Genomic DNA, 16,205 nt, shown 5'->3' on the forward strand with positions numbered 1-16,205 from the left:
GCTCGGGTGGAGGGCAGGGGTGCTCTTGGTCAATGTCAGGCTCTTTCTGCTGGGGTGCCAAGTTTTGTATTACCTAGGGCAGAACAAAACCTAAATACACCACTGGTTACAGATCTCTTCTTGTGGCAAAAAAGCCCCTCATTGGCCTTATTTTTTTTTTTTTAAAGCAGAAGTACACTAATAATGATCAAATACACAAAAAAATTTAAAAAAACACAATTAAAAAGAACAGGAAATTAAATGAATGAACCTATTCTAAATACTCCCTCCCCTTCACGATAATAAAAAAAAAAATTTCAAAGGTTAATTTAACCTAAGCAGGTCAGTGAGTAAAATTAAGATTTCCTGCTTTCAATGAAATCACTGTGCCCATTCCTCTGTAACAAGTGTCCAATAAATAGAAACGCATTTTAGGAAGCTCTAATAAATATAGAAGCCATTACAATAATGTGCCTTTTCTTTTTTTCAGACCTACAGCTGATGATGTTAGACTGACTGCATCTACTTCTCAGTTAAATGTAAATTTCATAGTGATGGGAACATTCCAAAAAAGAAGAAAGCGCTGCGCACTTTATCGTGTCCCTGGCATATATTTCATGAGCCTTACAGGTGTTCAAAGCAACTGTCTGCCTGATATTCTATTCGGACTGTACTGTATATGTTATTGGGCAAAAGCCACTATTGCTACTTGTAGAAGAACGGAGGCGCCATACTGCCACGTTGTTGAAAGCAGTCATAGCACCAACTAGTGAACAGTCTGTAAATATTTTATACTTTTTCTTTTTTTTTTTTTTTTAATGTTTTTATATAGTTACATAGTTAGTCTGGCTGAAAAAAGACCATCCAGTTCAACTATTACAAAAAAAAGTTATAGTCCTATACCCACAGTTGATCCAGAGGAAGGCAAAAAAACCCCAGCAAGCACATTCCAATTTGCTCCTGCAGGGGAAAAGATTCCTTCCTGATCCCCCGAGAGGCAATCCAATATTTCCTGGATCAACTTTACCTATAAATGTTAGTATCCAGTTATAATCTAGGAAATCTATGAGTGTATCTAGGAAAGAATCCAGGACTTTTTTAAAGCAATCCATGGAGCTGGCCAGAACCAACTCTTCAGGGAGTCTATTAGATATTTTCACAGCTCTTACTGTGAAGAAACCTTTTCGTATTTGGTGATAAAATTTATTTTCCTCCAGACATAAAGAGTGCCCCCTTGTCCTCTGTGATGACCTCAGGGTGAATAACTCTACACTGAGTTCACTATATGAACCACTGATGCAGTTATACATGGAGATCATATCCCCCCTTTATGTATTATACATGGTGATCATATCCCCCTTATGTATTATACATGGTGATCATATCCCCCCTTATGTATTATACATGGAGATCACATCCCCCGTATGTATTATACATGGAGATCATATCCCCCCTTATGTATTATACATGGTGATCATATCCCCCTTATGTATTATACATGGAGATCATATCCCCCTTATGTATTATACATGGAGATCATATCCCCCTTATGTATTATACATGGAGATCATATCCCCCTTATGTATTATACATGGAGATCATATCCCCCCTTATGTATTATACATGGAGGTCATACCCCCCTTATGTATTATACATGGTGATCATATCCCCCCGTATGTATTATACATGGAGGTCATATCCCCTCCCTTATGTATTATACATGGAGGTCATATCCCCTCCCTTATGTATTATACATGGAGGTCATATCCCCTCCCTTATGTATTATACATGGAGGTCATATCCCCTCCCTTATGCATTATACATGGAGATCATATCCCCTCCCTTATGCATTATACATGGAGATCATATCCCCTCCCTTATGCATTATACATGGAGATCATATCCCCCCCCTTATGTATTATACATGGAGGTCATACCCCCCTTATGTATTATACATGGAGATCATATCCCCCCTTATGCATTATACATGGAGATCATATCCCCCCTTAGTCTCCTCTTCTCAAGAGAGAATAAATTCAGTTCCTCTAATCTTTCCTCATAGCTGAGCTCCTCCATGCCTCTTATCAGTTTGGTTGCCCTTCTCTGTACTTTCTCCAGTTCCCCAATATTCTTTTTGTGAATTGGTGCCCAAAATTAAACTGCATATTCCAGATGAGGTCTTACTAATGATTTGTACCGGGGGAAATGATATCTCTCTGTCTGGAGTCTATACCTCTTCTAATATAAGAGAGGATTTTGCTCTCTTTAGAACCCGCAGCTTGGCATTGCATGTTATTATTAAGCTTGTGATCTACCAGAACCCCCAGATCCTTCTCCACCATTGATTCCCCCAGTTGTACCCCCCTAGTATGTATGATGCATGCATATTCTTAGCCCCCAAGTGCAGAACCTTACATTTATCAACATTAAACCTCATTTGCCACATAGTTGCCCAATTACACAGATCATTGAGGTCGGCTTGTAAGTTGGAGACCTCCTGTAAGGACGTTATTCCACGGCACAGCTTGGTGTCATCTGCAAAGACTGAAATGGGATTCATAATGTCAGACCCGATATTGTTTATAAATATATTACGTTTTTGTTAGTATAATTTACTTTTCGTACATATCTGTAAAATACTGTGACATGCAATATCTTTATTTCAGATGTGATCAGGAGCATTAAGTCAAATGTGCTTTTACTCAAATGGCTTCAATGTAATAGGGGCAAAACATAGCGGAGTGCAGGATTATCGAGAAACCTTCAGGACATTTACTTTGACTGCTTTAGACACGATAGTGATGTTTAAACACCTGCTTTTTTTTGGACGTAATTTCAGGTGTTTGTGCTGTGTGTATTACGCACACAATTTATTTTTAGGGAAAATTCATATATATTTGTGTAAATTACCAAAAATGCAGATTCTTTTTATTTGACTGAGGAATACGCGCTGCTTGTTTACACGCCTGTATGCAATGGCATGTTGTAAATAATGGGTTACATTTTACCTCAGTTAAAAAAAACAAAAATGCTGTACTGCGCCTTTTCAAGCTTCACTGTGCAAGAGGCCTTAGGGTTGTGCAATAGGAGAGGAAAAAAACAAACAGGTTTGTTGAAAAATATTTATTTAGAAGATTAATAAAGGGGAAAGCTTATTTCAAGCCCTATACTGCAAATTAAGTACGAAAAAAAAAAAAAGAAAAAGGAAATACATTGACCCTGACTATAATGGGGCCACAAACAAGCCTTGCATTTGTACAGAGAAGATAATAATAGTCGGAACTGTTTGGGAGTTTCTAATGAATACCTTGATTTAAATGTTTTTTTTAGTGTTGTGTGAATGGGTTCCATTCCCATCAATGCAACTCAAGTTCAGCGACAAAAAAAAGCTCCTGCGCTACTTTTCAGTGACTTAAGTGCCATAGTCTGCAATGGTAAATCATAAAAGTCACATGCAAGATGCACAACTTTGGGGTTGCAGCAATGTGAACTGAACCTGAAGTGTATTCAGATGGAATATATATTATCAAAAGTCCATACTTGGACAGTAATTGCCTTCTTCTGGATCAACTGTGGGTATAGGATTATAACTTTTTTTTTTTTTTGGTTGAACTGGATGGAGTTCTGTCTTTTTTTTTCAGCCAGACTAACTATGTAATTATACAAATGATTGTTCTTGTTCGGTTGCTCTTACAATCTCAGGTTAAAGGCAACAAAAATATTCACAGCTTGCACAGACTTTGACGCTTTAATCAAGTCTTACCAAAAATGATATCTTAATTGTACATGGAGCCTGGTTTACATTACGTCTTTTTGATATTCCCTCGGCCATAATTCCTGACTCTCTCCTCGTCTCCCTGAGAGGTTTTTGATGTTCTCTCCTACCTGTTGTGTGGTATGGCTCCATGATCTAAAACAAAAAAAAAAAAAACCTAGAGATGGTGAGAACTATTGCTAGGGTAGCATTCTTATAATAGAAACCACATGCTCGAAAACTCCCTGGGGAATAGGAGATTGTCAAGGGGTGTCACTCCAGCAATCTACTGAAAGCTAAAACATCACTTTGGGGTGGACTAATACTAATGCCCTACCAAAAAAATTAATGTGTCTCTTAAAGGCCACCTCTTCTGCTACTCAAGCAGGATGATTGGGGAAAGGTGAGTAGATGTGCAAGTACTGTTCACCTACCTGATGTCCAGTTTCAGGATGGGGTGTCGAAAATTGAAGAGGTACAGACATTGGCCCACAGGCCCAGGCAGTAGACGGCCATAGAAGATTCATCCTTTAGATTCGGCCAGCCATTCTCAACCAGGGTTCCTCAAGAGGTTGCTGGGGGTTCCTTGAGCTGTTACTGAATAACCTCCCATCTGGTGGTGTTGGAATTGTACCAGGTCCATCATCACTTGGTAGACACCAATGATCTTTTTAGCTGCGATGAAGGATGACAAAAAGTCTGACTTCCCCCATTGTTCTCTGGCCACCAATGTAAGACATTCTTCCCACTCCCAGATGACTTAATATTCAGGTCTTATGGAACCCTGTTAAAATAATTTCAAAGTTTTTTTGGGGGTAAACAATTTGAGAAAGGCTTGATAAGGGGACCAGGACCATGCAGTGTATTACTACAACCTTAACCCAATTCCTTCCTCAACTGTGCTTCCTGGGAAAAGTTGAGGTCTTCTTTTAAGGGCTCAGAAAAAAATAATTCACCTTCTAATGTCACTTCAGAATCTCCCGGTAGCTCATTAGGGTATATATGAATATAAAGAAATCCTATTATGTTGGGAAACTACATCGTTTGTTTGCATTTTTGTTTACAGTTTGCACTGACCCTTTCTTCTTCACCATGAAACTTGAGTTAACTTTTATGCACAAAGATGAATATCTATAGTTTTTTAGTCTGGATTAAAGTGTTACTAAACCCTGGGCCCTGCCTTCACTATAGCCGGTCTCCCCGGACCCTGCATTCCCTATATCTGGTCTCCCCGGACCCTGCATTCCCTATATCTGATCTCCCCGGACCCTGCATTCCCTATATCTGGTCTCCCCGGACTCTGCATTCACTATATCTGGTCTCCCCGGACCCTGCATTCCCTATATCTGGTCTCCACGGACCCTGCATTCACTATATCAGGTCTCCCCGGACCCTGCATTCCCTATATCTGGTCTCCCCAGACCCTGCATTCCCTATATCTGGTCTCCCCGGACCCTACATTCCCTATATCCGGTCTCCCCGGACCCTGCATTCACTATATCCGATCCCCCCGGACCCTGCATTCACTATATCCGGTCTCCCCGGACCCTGCATTCACTATATCCGGTCTCCCCGGACTCTGCATTCACTATATCAGGTCTCCCCGGACCCTGCATTCCCTATATCTGGTCTCCCCGGACTCTGCATTCACTATATCAGGTCTCCCCGGACCCTGCATTCCCTATATCTGGTCTCCCCGGACCCTACATTCCCTATATCCGGTCTCTCCGGACCCTACATTCCCTATATCCGGTCTCCCCGGACCCTACATTCCCTATATCCGGTCTCCCCGGACCCTACATTCCCTATATCCGGTCTCCCAGGACCCTGCATTCCCTATATCTGGTCTCCCCGGACTCTGCATTTACTATATCTGGTCTCCCACAGTACACAGAACATGGAAATGCAATTATTTTAGTAAATACAAACTACAAAATACTAAATAACTTATCTCATCAGCAGTCGCAAAACAGAAGATGCTGGGGTAAGCCACCAATGAGCCCATACATTGACCCATAAATTATTTCAAGGCAAAAAGATTGAGAAAACCTGTTAATTGAATCAGACAAAAAATTATCAGGTCCCTTGCCCTGCCAGATAGGGCTGCGGTGTGTGGCATAGCTGTATAAATCTTATGGACAGAAATACAAATCTGTTAACAAATAAAGCGGAGCTCCACCAAAAAGGGGAAGTTTCGCTTTAAGTCTTTGTCCCCCCGCTCCCCGTTAGGGATTGGCACCTCCCTGTAGTCTTCTGGGACATGTGACAGGTTCCAGAAGACTACGGGGCCATTCACAAAGCACAGCGTTTCTCACGCATGCGCAGTGGGCACCCGGCTGTGAAGCCGCAAGTTGTCACAGCCAGGTGCCCACACTGAAGATGCCGGGGAGAGACTTTTGCGGACTTATTTTTTTCAGGCGGAGCTCCGCTTTAAAGTGTTACTAAACCCAGGACCCTGCATTCACTATATCCGGTCCCCCCGGACCCTGCATTCACTATATCCGGTCTCCCCGGACTCTGCATTCACTATATCTGGTCTCCCCAGACCCTGCACTCACTATATCCGGTCTCCCCGGACTCTGCATTCACTATATCTGGTCTCCCCGAGTCCTGCACTCACTAAATTTGGTCTCCCCGGACTCTGCATTCACTATATCTGGTCTCCCCAGACCCTGCACTCACTATATCCGGTCTCCCCGAGTCCTGCACTCACTAAATCCGGTCTCCCCGAGTCCTGCACTCACTAAATTCGGTCTCCCCGGACCCTGCATTCACTATATCCGGTCTCCCCGGACCCTGCATTCACTATATCCGGTCTCCCCGGACCCTGCATTCACTATATCCGGTCTCCCCGGACCCTGCATTCACTATATCCGGTCTCCCCGGACCCTGCATTCACTATATCCGGTCTCCCCGGACCCTGCATTCACTATATCCGGTCCCCCCGGACCCTGCATTCACTATATCCGGTCCCCCCGGACCCTGCATTCACTATATCCGGTCCCCCCGGACCCTGCATTCACTATATCCGGTCTCCCCGGACCCTGCATTCACTATATCCGGCCTCCTTGGACCCTGCATTCACTATATCCGGCCTCCCTGGACCCTGCATTCACTATATCTGTTCTCTCCGGACCCTGCATTCACTATATCTGGTCTCCCCGGACCCTGCAGTCACTATATCTGGTCTCCCCGGACCCTGCAGTCACTATATCTGGTCTCCCCGGACCCTGCACTCACTATATCTGGTCTCCCAGAGTACACACAACAAGGAAATACAATTAGTGTAGTACATCTATACTGCTGATGGGGAAAAAAAGGTATCTAGCAGTTTATAGCAGTCTTGTGACTAAAAGTATCCAGATGAGCACTGGTTAAAGCTTGTAGGAGGAGTTTTCATTCTCCCCTGACTGTCCTTTGAGGCTGCATAACCCCTGACCTCTGTATGAACAGTGCTGATTGGCCCTGTGCTGATCCCATTCACCCTCCCAAAGAAAAAAAACTCTAGCAATACACACCAAACTGAGCATGTGCAAAATGCCTACGGTTCAGTCTGTCTTATCAGGAGATAAGAGGCGGTCGCTTGAAAAAGGGGAGGAACAGAGAAGATAGAATCAAACAGCCTTTTTACACAATGCAGAGGATTAACCCCTTAGGTTCCATAGTGAGTATAACAAGCATGCTTTACTGCATATACAGACTGATTGCACTGTTGTGGGTTTAGTAACACTTTAAAACAGTTCCATTATATATATTTCATTTTTGTGTTTAAGTTTAACTTTACATATAGTGCTTTGTTATGTGAATGCTGCCCTGTTGATGAATTATATAAATTATAAAGCACAATATTATTTTACTGGTGCCAAAAAAAGTCTTTTTTTATTGTAAAATAATCAACCTAAACACATTACCGGTATATTATGTTCAATAATTAATATTGTGTAATTGTTACAATAAATGTACATTTTTACAATGGTCTGCGGATTATTTCATGTACGGCTAGTGGGGAAGGGATCCTCTTAGTGGGGGCAACATTCACCTAAATCCCTGGTGCCTGGTATCTCCACCCACAGTACAATTAAAGACCCAGCCTGGGGTGAAAGAGAGCAGCAAGGAAACAGGTAAGTGATCAACAATGTGGTGGGAGGGGTTAACTTTCACTGCTATGACCACCAATGTTGGAGGTTATTATTGCATCCACTGACATCAATGTTGGGGATTATTATTAGGTCCACTGACACCAATGTTGGGGGTTATTATGTCTATTGATACCAATGTTGGAGGATATTCTTGTGCTGACACCAATGTTGGGGATTATTATTGCATTCCCTGACACCAATGTTTGGGGAGGTTTATTGCATTCACTGACACCAATGTTTGGGGAGGTTTATTGCATCCACTGACACCAATGTTGGGGGGGTGGCTATTGTGCTGACACTAATGTCGGAAATTATTACTGTGCCCACGCACTCCAATGTTGGGCGGTTTTTTTTTTTATTACATCCACTGTCATGTTAAGGGGCATTCTTGCACTCACTGACACCAATGTTGGAGGTTGATATTATACTGACACCAATGATGGGGGTTATTATTGAACTGACCACAATGCTGGGGATTTTTACTGCATCCACTGACACCAATGTTGGGGGGGGGGGTTATTGCATCCACTGACACCAATGTTGGTGGGGTTATTGCATCCACTGACACCAATGTTGGGGGGTGGCTATTGTGCTGACACTAATGTCGGAAATTATTATTGTGCCCACGCACTCCAATGTTGGGTTTTTTTTTTATTGCATCCACTGACATGTTATGGGGCATTCTTGCACTCACTGACACCAGTGTTGGAGGTTGATATTGTACTGACACCAATGATGGGGATTTTTACTGCATCCACTGACACCAATGTTGAGGGGGAGGGTTTATTGCATCCACTGCCACCAATGTTGGGGGGGGGGGGGGGTTATTGCATCTACTGCCACCACTGTTGGAGGGGAGGGGAGGGGGTTATTGCATCCACTGCCACCACTGTTGGGGGGGGGGGGGGGGGTTATTGCATCCACTGACACCAATGTTGAGGGGGGGGGGTTATTGCATCCACTGACACCAATGTTGGGGGGGGGGTTATTGCATCCACTGCCACCACTGTTGGGGGGGGGGGGGTGTTATTGCATCCACTGACACCAATGTTGGGAGGGGAGGGGGTTATTGCATCCACTGACACCAATGTTGGGGGGGGGGGGGGTTATTGCATCCACTGCCACCACTGTTGGGGGGGGGGGGGTGTTATTGCATCCACTGACACCAATGTTGGGAGGGGAGGGGGTTATTGCATCCACTGACACCAATGTTGAATGTCATTATTACATCCACTGACACCAATGCTGGGAATTAGCATCCACTATATCTGGTCTCCCACAGTGTGTGAGTATAGTGCAGAGTGATTGATGAATAAGGCTCTCATTTGTGTTTTAGTTTGATTTTTATTTTCTAAAATATATGAAAAGGTAACACTAATTGTACATTGAAAAAACTTCAAAACTAGGCCTGTGAAGACATGAAATGGCGGAGATACATATAATACAAAACTATAAATTCTATACACACGTAGAACAGTAAATAATATGTGGAGGGGGAGGGGTAGTGGTTGGATCCAGCTACAATAAATTAAATGTGCGTTGGTCATCATATATTTTGAAATTGCTACATAGACAACAGTGCTGTCAGGAATCAACCATCCATGGAAGCAGCTCTGCCCATTTAGAAGAGTTAGGACATATACTTGGTAAATATTTTATGAAAATTTACATTTGTAAAAAAAAAAATAATTGTGTAGAAAGCTACTCTCACCCTGAAAGTGACATGTGACTCAAAAACTGTACCAAAAAAACACAACACAGGTGCATTTTTGATTATTTTTGGTCATGTTTTCCATTGACTTCAAAGGGAAGATGCGTTTTTTGGTGCAGTTTTTGTTGTTTTTTTTACCGCCCCAAACCTGCCCCAGAAATGCAGCAAGCAGAACTTTGAAAAATGAACCTGCCCAGCAACAGAGCGAAAAATGCACCTGACCAGCAACAGAGCGAAAAATGCACCTGACCAGCAACAGAGCGAAAAATGCACCTGACCAGCAACAGAGCGAAAAATGCACCTGACCAGCAACAGAGCGAAAAATGCTCCTGACCTGCAACAGAGCGAAAAATGCTCCTGACCTGCAACAGAGCGAAAAATGCACCTGACCTGCAACAGAGCGAAAAATGCACCTGACCTGCAACAGAGCGAAAAATGCTCCTGACCTGCAACAGAGCGAAAAATGCTCCTGACCTGCAACAGAGCGAAAAATGCTCCTGACCTGCAACAGAGCGAAAAATGCACCTGACCAGCAACAGAGCGAAAAATGCACCTGACCTGCAACAGAGCGAAAAATGCACCTGACCTGCAACAGAGCGAAAAATGCACCTGACCAGCAACAGAGCGAAAAATGCACCTGACCTGCAACAGAGCGAAAAATGCACCTGACCAGCAACAGAGCGAAAAATGCACCTGACCAGCAACAGAGCGAAAAATGCACCTGACCAGCAACAGAGCGAAAAATGCACCTGACCAGCAACAGAGCGAAAAATGCACCTGACCTGCAACAGAGCAGCATGAAGAGTGCCATAGGAATACATGGCCACATTAATCTTTTCCTTTTTTTTTTCTTTTTTACACCAAAGCAAAATAAAAACAGATCAGTGTGAAAGCAGCTTAAGGCGTTTTTTTAGTGCTTTTTGTAGAAACACACTACAGTCCATTTAACATGGTTTCCTATGGAACACGTTCACATCTATGCTTTTTTTTTGAGCTGCTGCATTTTTGGAAAGGGTTGGGAACTTTGAAAAGCAAAAATCAGCATTTTTGCTACAATAAAGAGTTCAATGGAGAATCTGCTGAAATGCATGGTAGTGCGTTGTTGCCACATTTTGCATTTTTATTCTGCTCAGCAAAAAAAAAATTTCCACTTAAAAAAAAAAAAAGTTAAACAAAAACGCAAATTGCAGCAAAAAGGAGTGCGGAAAAACGCAAAGCAAACTACGAAAAGCACTGCAAAATGAACAAAAAGCAAACTGTATAGATGTGAAAAACAGAATACAACCTTCACACTTCTTATTAACCACTTCCTGTCCGGACACTTTCACCCCCTTCCTGTCCAGGGCAATTTTCAGCTTTCAGCGCTATCACACTTTGAATGACAATTGCGCGGTCATGCAACACTGTACCCATATGAATTTTTTAGCATTTTTTTGAGACAGATAAAGCTTTATTTTGGTGGTATTTATTCACCGCTGGGATTTTTATTTTTTTTGATATGTAAATTAAAAAGTCCAAAAATTTTTAAAAAAGTGTTTTTCTTATAAAAAATTGCAAATAAATAATATTTCCTGATAAATCTTGGCCAAAATGTATTCAGTTATCTTTTTAGTAAAAAAAAAAAAAAAAAGCCAAATTAGTTTATAACCAAAAATTTTAGTTTTTAAACATTTTTTTTTTTTTTTTTACATACCTTCACCCTAGCAGTACAGTGTCACCATGGTGACATTGTACTACTTGTGGGGGGTGATGATTTTTTTTTTTACACCGATTGCTTTTACACCCATATAGGATGTAAAAGCAATCATTTCTCTTTCTCTCTGTCTGCATTCTTGCAGCCATTGAGAAATACTGTGTGAGCTGTGATTGGTCACAGCTTGTCACATGGTACAAGGCTGTTGTAAATAGCCTTGTACCATGTGATCTCTGTGATCATTCACAGATTTCACACGTAGTAAGCAATGATGTCAGAAGTGACATCTTGCTTACTACTTTGCATGTGATCACTGATTGGCCAATCAGTGATCACATGATCGGGACCTCATACAGAGGTCCCGTCCGACAATCTGTGTTTCACTGTGTCCGAAGGACACAGTGGGCACAGGATCGCGGTGCGGTGCGCTCCCGGGGAGTGCGCACAAGCAGGGTGCGGGGAGGCCGTTTATAAACTGCCAACCGCCCCTTCACTGCCACCGTCTGGCCGTTTATATACAACGGCCAGACAGCAGGTGGTTAAATAAATACCATATACATTATGAATTGATGCAGAAAAATTGTGAGCGCATGTGACACATACCTAAACAAAACTGTACTGTAGGTATGTTTCACAAGCGCACAATTTTTTCTCGTCAAAAGTTAAAGCCGAAAGAAAAGTTAAAACAGAAAAAAAAAACCTGTGAATGGGCAACGTTTCAGCCGGCAGCTACCATTTGTAAGTGTTTTGTGGATGTGATACCTTGATATCTCCTGCATGAGTCTAATAGACGCTCCAAAAACTATTGGATAGTAAGGCCTGGTTCACAGCAATGCGTTTTTTTTTTAGTGCGTTTTGCAGAACCACACTACAGTCTATTTAACATGGTTTCCTATGGGACACAATCACATCTATGCTTTTGTTTTTCATTTTTGGAAAGGGTCAGGGACTTGAACTGCTTGCCCACCACCCCATTGCATAGGTACGGTTACTGGGTGGCTGCGCTGGGCAAAACTGCATCAATATACATGATTTAGTATTTTTGGGTAGGGGGCGCGCGCACCGCCCTACCCGTGCTGCTATTGGCTCCTAAGGATGTCAATAGCTGGGTCTCGGCTGGTGATCGTTGGCAAAGTTGAGAGGGGAGTGAAGCTGTGTAAACAACACAGATTTCTCTGTCAGGATCAGGGGCGGACTGACCATTTGGAAACTCGGGCTCTGCCCGGGGGCCCCATAAGTTGCCCCTGGCACCTTTTTCATAGGCTTTTTTGAGTTTGGGCAAGGACACAGGGGCCCCATGATCCCCTATTGCCCGGGGGCCCCATGAGTTGTCAGGATGCACGTGCTGCTTTCTATCTCTCTGCACAGCAGAGAGATAGAAAGCAGCAGGTGTCCCTAGTAATACAGCACGCAGTCTAATCACTCCCTAACGCACAGTTAACCCTTTGATCGCCCCAGATGTTAACCCCTTCCTGCCCAGTGCCATTAGTACAGTGTCAGTGCTTTTTATTAGCACCGATCACTGTATTGGTATCACTGGAGGTGACAGTCAGTTTCCACCGAGTGTCAGAATGCCCGCCGCAATCCCACAAGTTGCTGATCACCGCCATTATTAGTATAAATAAATAAAAAATCCCAGTATATATACCATCATTTTGTAAACGCTATAACTTTCACATAAACCAATTAACATACACGTATTGGGATTTTTTTTTTTGTAGCAAAGAAATGTCGCAAAATACATTTTGGCCTAAATTTATGAAGAAATTTTTTTTTTTTGGATATGTTTTATAGCAAAGTCAAAAATATTGCTTTTTTCTTTTTTTTTTTTTAAATGGTCGCTTTTTTTTTTTTTTTTTTTTATATAGCACAAAAAATGGAGAGGTGATCAAACACCACCAAAAGAAACTATTTGTGGGAAAAAATGACAGAAATGTTATTTCTGTACAGCTTTGCATGACCACGCAATTGTCAGTTAAATTAATGCAGCACCGTATCGCAAAAAATGGCCTGGTCAGGAAGGGGGGGAAATCTTCCGGAGGGCGTGTGGTTATACGCAAAACGGTGTGTTTTTAGTATAATAGACTTCAATGGAGATGCTGCAGAAAAAGCATGCAGTCGTTTTTTTTATTCCGCCAAATAACAAACTGGCCCAAAAGGAAAAAAACCCCATAAAGATGTAAAAAAATTAGCGGGCAAAAACGCACTGCAAAGAGCAGTGCAAAAACGGATCAAACACAAACTGCATAGGTGTGAACTGGGCCTAAAAGTGTTGTCAGGAGACCATGAAAGAAAGGGCTTGGTTAATGGACAGTTTTCTGTTCCTTGACCCAGTGTCAATTTTTGGTCCTGTGCTCCAGCAGGGGGCAGGTCAGCCTGTTTGGGGTTGTTACCATTTCTGCTGTGGCTGGAAGAGAATAGAATTGCATAACAGCACACACAGCTATCCCTAATGCCGGCCATACATGGTTCAAATTCTGAACGATTTTTCATCCGAAAATCAAAAACGTTGTTCGTTCTGTAATCCGATGATGCCACCAATGATTTAGAAAATCGATTGTTTTTTCACGAATTTTCCAGCATGCCCAATAAACGAAATGGGGAGGAACCACGAAAATCGGCCGATGCCATTGCCCAACTAACGAAAATCGGCTGATTATTCTTGGGTCCGATTTTCGGACGAAAAATCGTTCAGTTCCAAAGTGGTATAAAAGTGCAGCTTAATGCAGGCCATACATGGTTTGAATTCTTAACGATTTTTCGGTCGAAAATCGAAACGTTGTTCGTTCTGGTAATCCGATGGTGCCACCAATGATTTAAAAATTCAGTAGTTTTTCACAAATTTTCCAGCATGCCCGATAAACGAAATGGGCAGGAACCACAAAAATCGGTAGATGCCATTGCCCAACTAACAGAGCGAAAATCGGCTGATTATTCTTAGGTTCGATTTTCGTATGAAAAATCGTTCAGTTCCAAAGTAGTATGAAAGTGCAGCTTAATGCAGGCCATACATGGTTAGAATTCCGAACGATTTTTTTGTCTGAAAATTGAAACGTCGTTCGTTCTGTAATCCGATGGTGCTACCAATGATTTAAAAAAATCGGTCATTTTTCGTGCATTTTCCACCATGCCCGATATATGAAATTGGCAGGAACCATGAAAATTGGCTGATGCCATTGCCCCACTAACAGTGCGAAAATCGGTTGATTATTCTTAGGTCTGATTTTCATATGAAAATTGTTCAGTTCCAAAATGGTATAAAAGTGCAGCTTAATGCAGGCCATACATGGTTCGAATTCTGAACGATTTTTCGGTCGAAAATTGAAACATAGTTCGCTCTGTAATCTGATGGTACCACCAATGATTTAAAAAAATCGGTTGTTTTTCACAAATTTTCCAGCATGCCCGATAAACGAAATGGGCAGAACCAACGAAAATCTGCCGATGCCATTGCCCCACTGAGTGAAAATCAGCCGATTATTCTTAGGTCCGATTTTCGTATGAAAATCGTTCGGAATTCGAACCATGTATGGCCTGCATTTAGTGCACTTTTATACCCCTTTTGAACTGGAGATTCAAATTCTTGCAAATGCTCATTGACTCATGACTGCTTTCCGACATGAAGGATGGCTGATGTGACAGTTTCAGGATCCAATTGGCACAGATTGCAGACCATATCTAGCAGTACTAGCCAAACGAACGTATCTTACACTACATTTAAAGGGAATGGTTTTCATCTGTCATCACGATCCAAGGTACAACCTCGCTTTAGTTGGGGAATCTGGCCAGCTGTATCTGAGCGGCATGCAGGCGTTTGATGCGATCCTTTAAGTTCTTCCTCTCTCTGCTCATATCCTGCTTTTCCTGTAGCAGCACGTCCATGTTCTCTCTATCCTGGATCAGTTGCAGCATCTGAGCCTGAAGCTGCTGGGCAATCTCATACATGATATAGTGCTGAATAATAAGCGGGATCTGATTGGCCAGGCGAGCCGTTGCGTTCTAGAAGAGAGAATATTAGCGAGTAGAATTAGGATGGATGTAAAAAAATGTCAGTCAGCCAGTCAAGAAATAAAAGCAGCATGCCATGCATTAAATACTAACCACAGCTTACAAAGCCATCCACAACACTGCCCCTAGCTACATCACCAACCTCATCCACAGCTACCGCCCAAATCGCCCACTCCACTCCTCCCATGATATCCTCCTCTCTAGCTCCCTCATCACCTCCTCCCACGCTCGCCTCCAGGACTTCTCCAGAGCCTCTCCCATCCTCTGGAACTCCCTACCACAGCATGTCCAGTCAGCCCCCACCCTGTCTGCCTTTAGGCGATCTTTGAAAACTCACTTCTTCAGGGAAGCCTACCCCACCTCCACCTAAGAACTGTACTTGAATCACCTCCGCCAGATCATCCCCCGCAGCTATCACCTTTTGTATCACCTCCCCCTTCCTTTAGATTGTAAGCTCCACGAGCCGGGCCCTCCTATTCCTTCTGTACTGAAATGTATTGTTCTGTCTCCCTTATATTGTAAAGCGCTGAGCAAACTTTGGTGCTATATAAATCCTGTATAATAATAATAATATAGATAAGAAAATCTATGTATTAAAAACTCAGTGAAGTGACTGGCCTTGGGTTATGCACAGAGATAAAACAAATCCTCCTACATAAGTTGTACCCGTTTATCCTCTTCTCTGCATCCATTCAAAGTGCTGAATTTACACGGGATCTCTGAGCTCTAAAAAGCAGGGGGCGGGGAGCTCTGAGTGCTCATTGGAGGGGAGAGACACACCCCCATCACACAGCAAACAGGAACAGATCTGAGGCTGTCAATTTGCTGGAGGTCCCTCCCCTGTCACCATTTTTCTCTTGGTGTCAGGAAACCTCATCAGAAGTGACTCATGATGATAGCAGAGGAACGAAGCAGCAGACA

The 16,205-nt window shown here is 42.7% G+C and overlaps 2 protein-coding genes across 4 annotated transcripts in view; one reads left to right on the forward strand and one right to left on the reverse strand.

Moving 5' to 3' along the window:
* The window catches only part of TMPRSS2 (transmembrane serine protease 2), a 122,165-nt gene extending 114,459 nt beyond the window's left edge, over positions 1 to 7,706 (forward strand). Inside the window, exon 14 of the mRNA XM_089677874.1 lies at positions 470 to 7,706. Coding sequence (XP_089534000.1) covers positions 470 to 481 — 12 coding nt within the window. The 3' untranslated portion in view covers positions 482 to 7,706. The remainder of the gene's footprint in view (positions 1 to 469) is intronic.
* Positions 7,707 to 9,196: 1,490 nt separating this feature from the next.
* The window catches only part of LOC149461645 (interferon-induced GTP-binding protein Mx2-like), a 62,957-nt gene continuing 55,948 nt past the window's right edge, over positions 9,197 to 16,205 (reverse strand). Inside the window, exons 15-16 of one of the 3 annotated variants that reach the window (XR_016312782.1) lie at positions 10,361 to 15,275; positions 9,197 to 10,080 (exon numbers count right to left, since the gene is read on the reverse strand). Coding sequence is in view for 1 of the 3 variants with exons in the window: in XM_089677875.1 (XP_089534001.1) it covers positions 15,045 to 15,275 (231 nt within the window). In the remaining 2 variants the exon portion in view is untranslated. Of the gene's footprint in view, positions 15,276 to 16,205 lie in introns of all 3 variants that reach the window. The other 2 variants (XR_016312783.1, XM_089677875.1) reach the window with 2 other exon arrangements.

Source organism: Staurois parvus, unplaced genomic scaffold, assembly GCF_062004578.1.
Source record: "Staurois parvus isolate SC_StPar_1 unplaced genomic scaffold, SC_StPar_1.0 ptg000195l, whole genome shotgun sequence".
Taxonomy (NCBI): Eukaryota; Metazoa; Chordata; class Amphibia; order Anura; family Ranidae; genus Staurois; species Staurois parvus.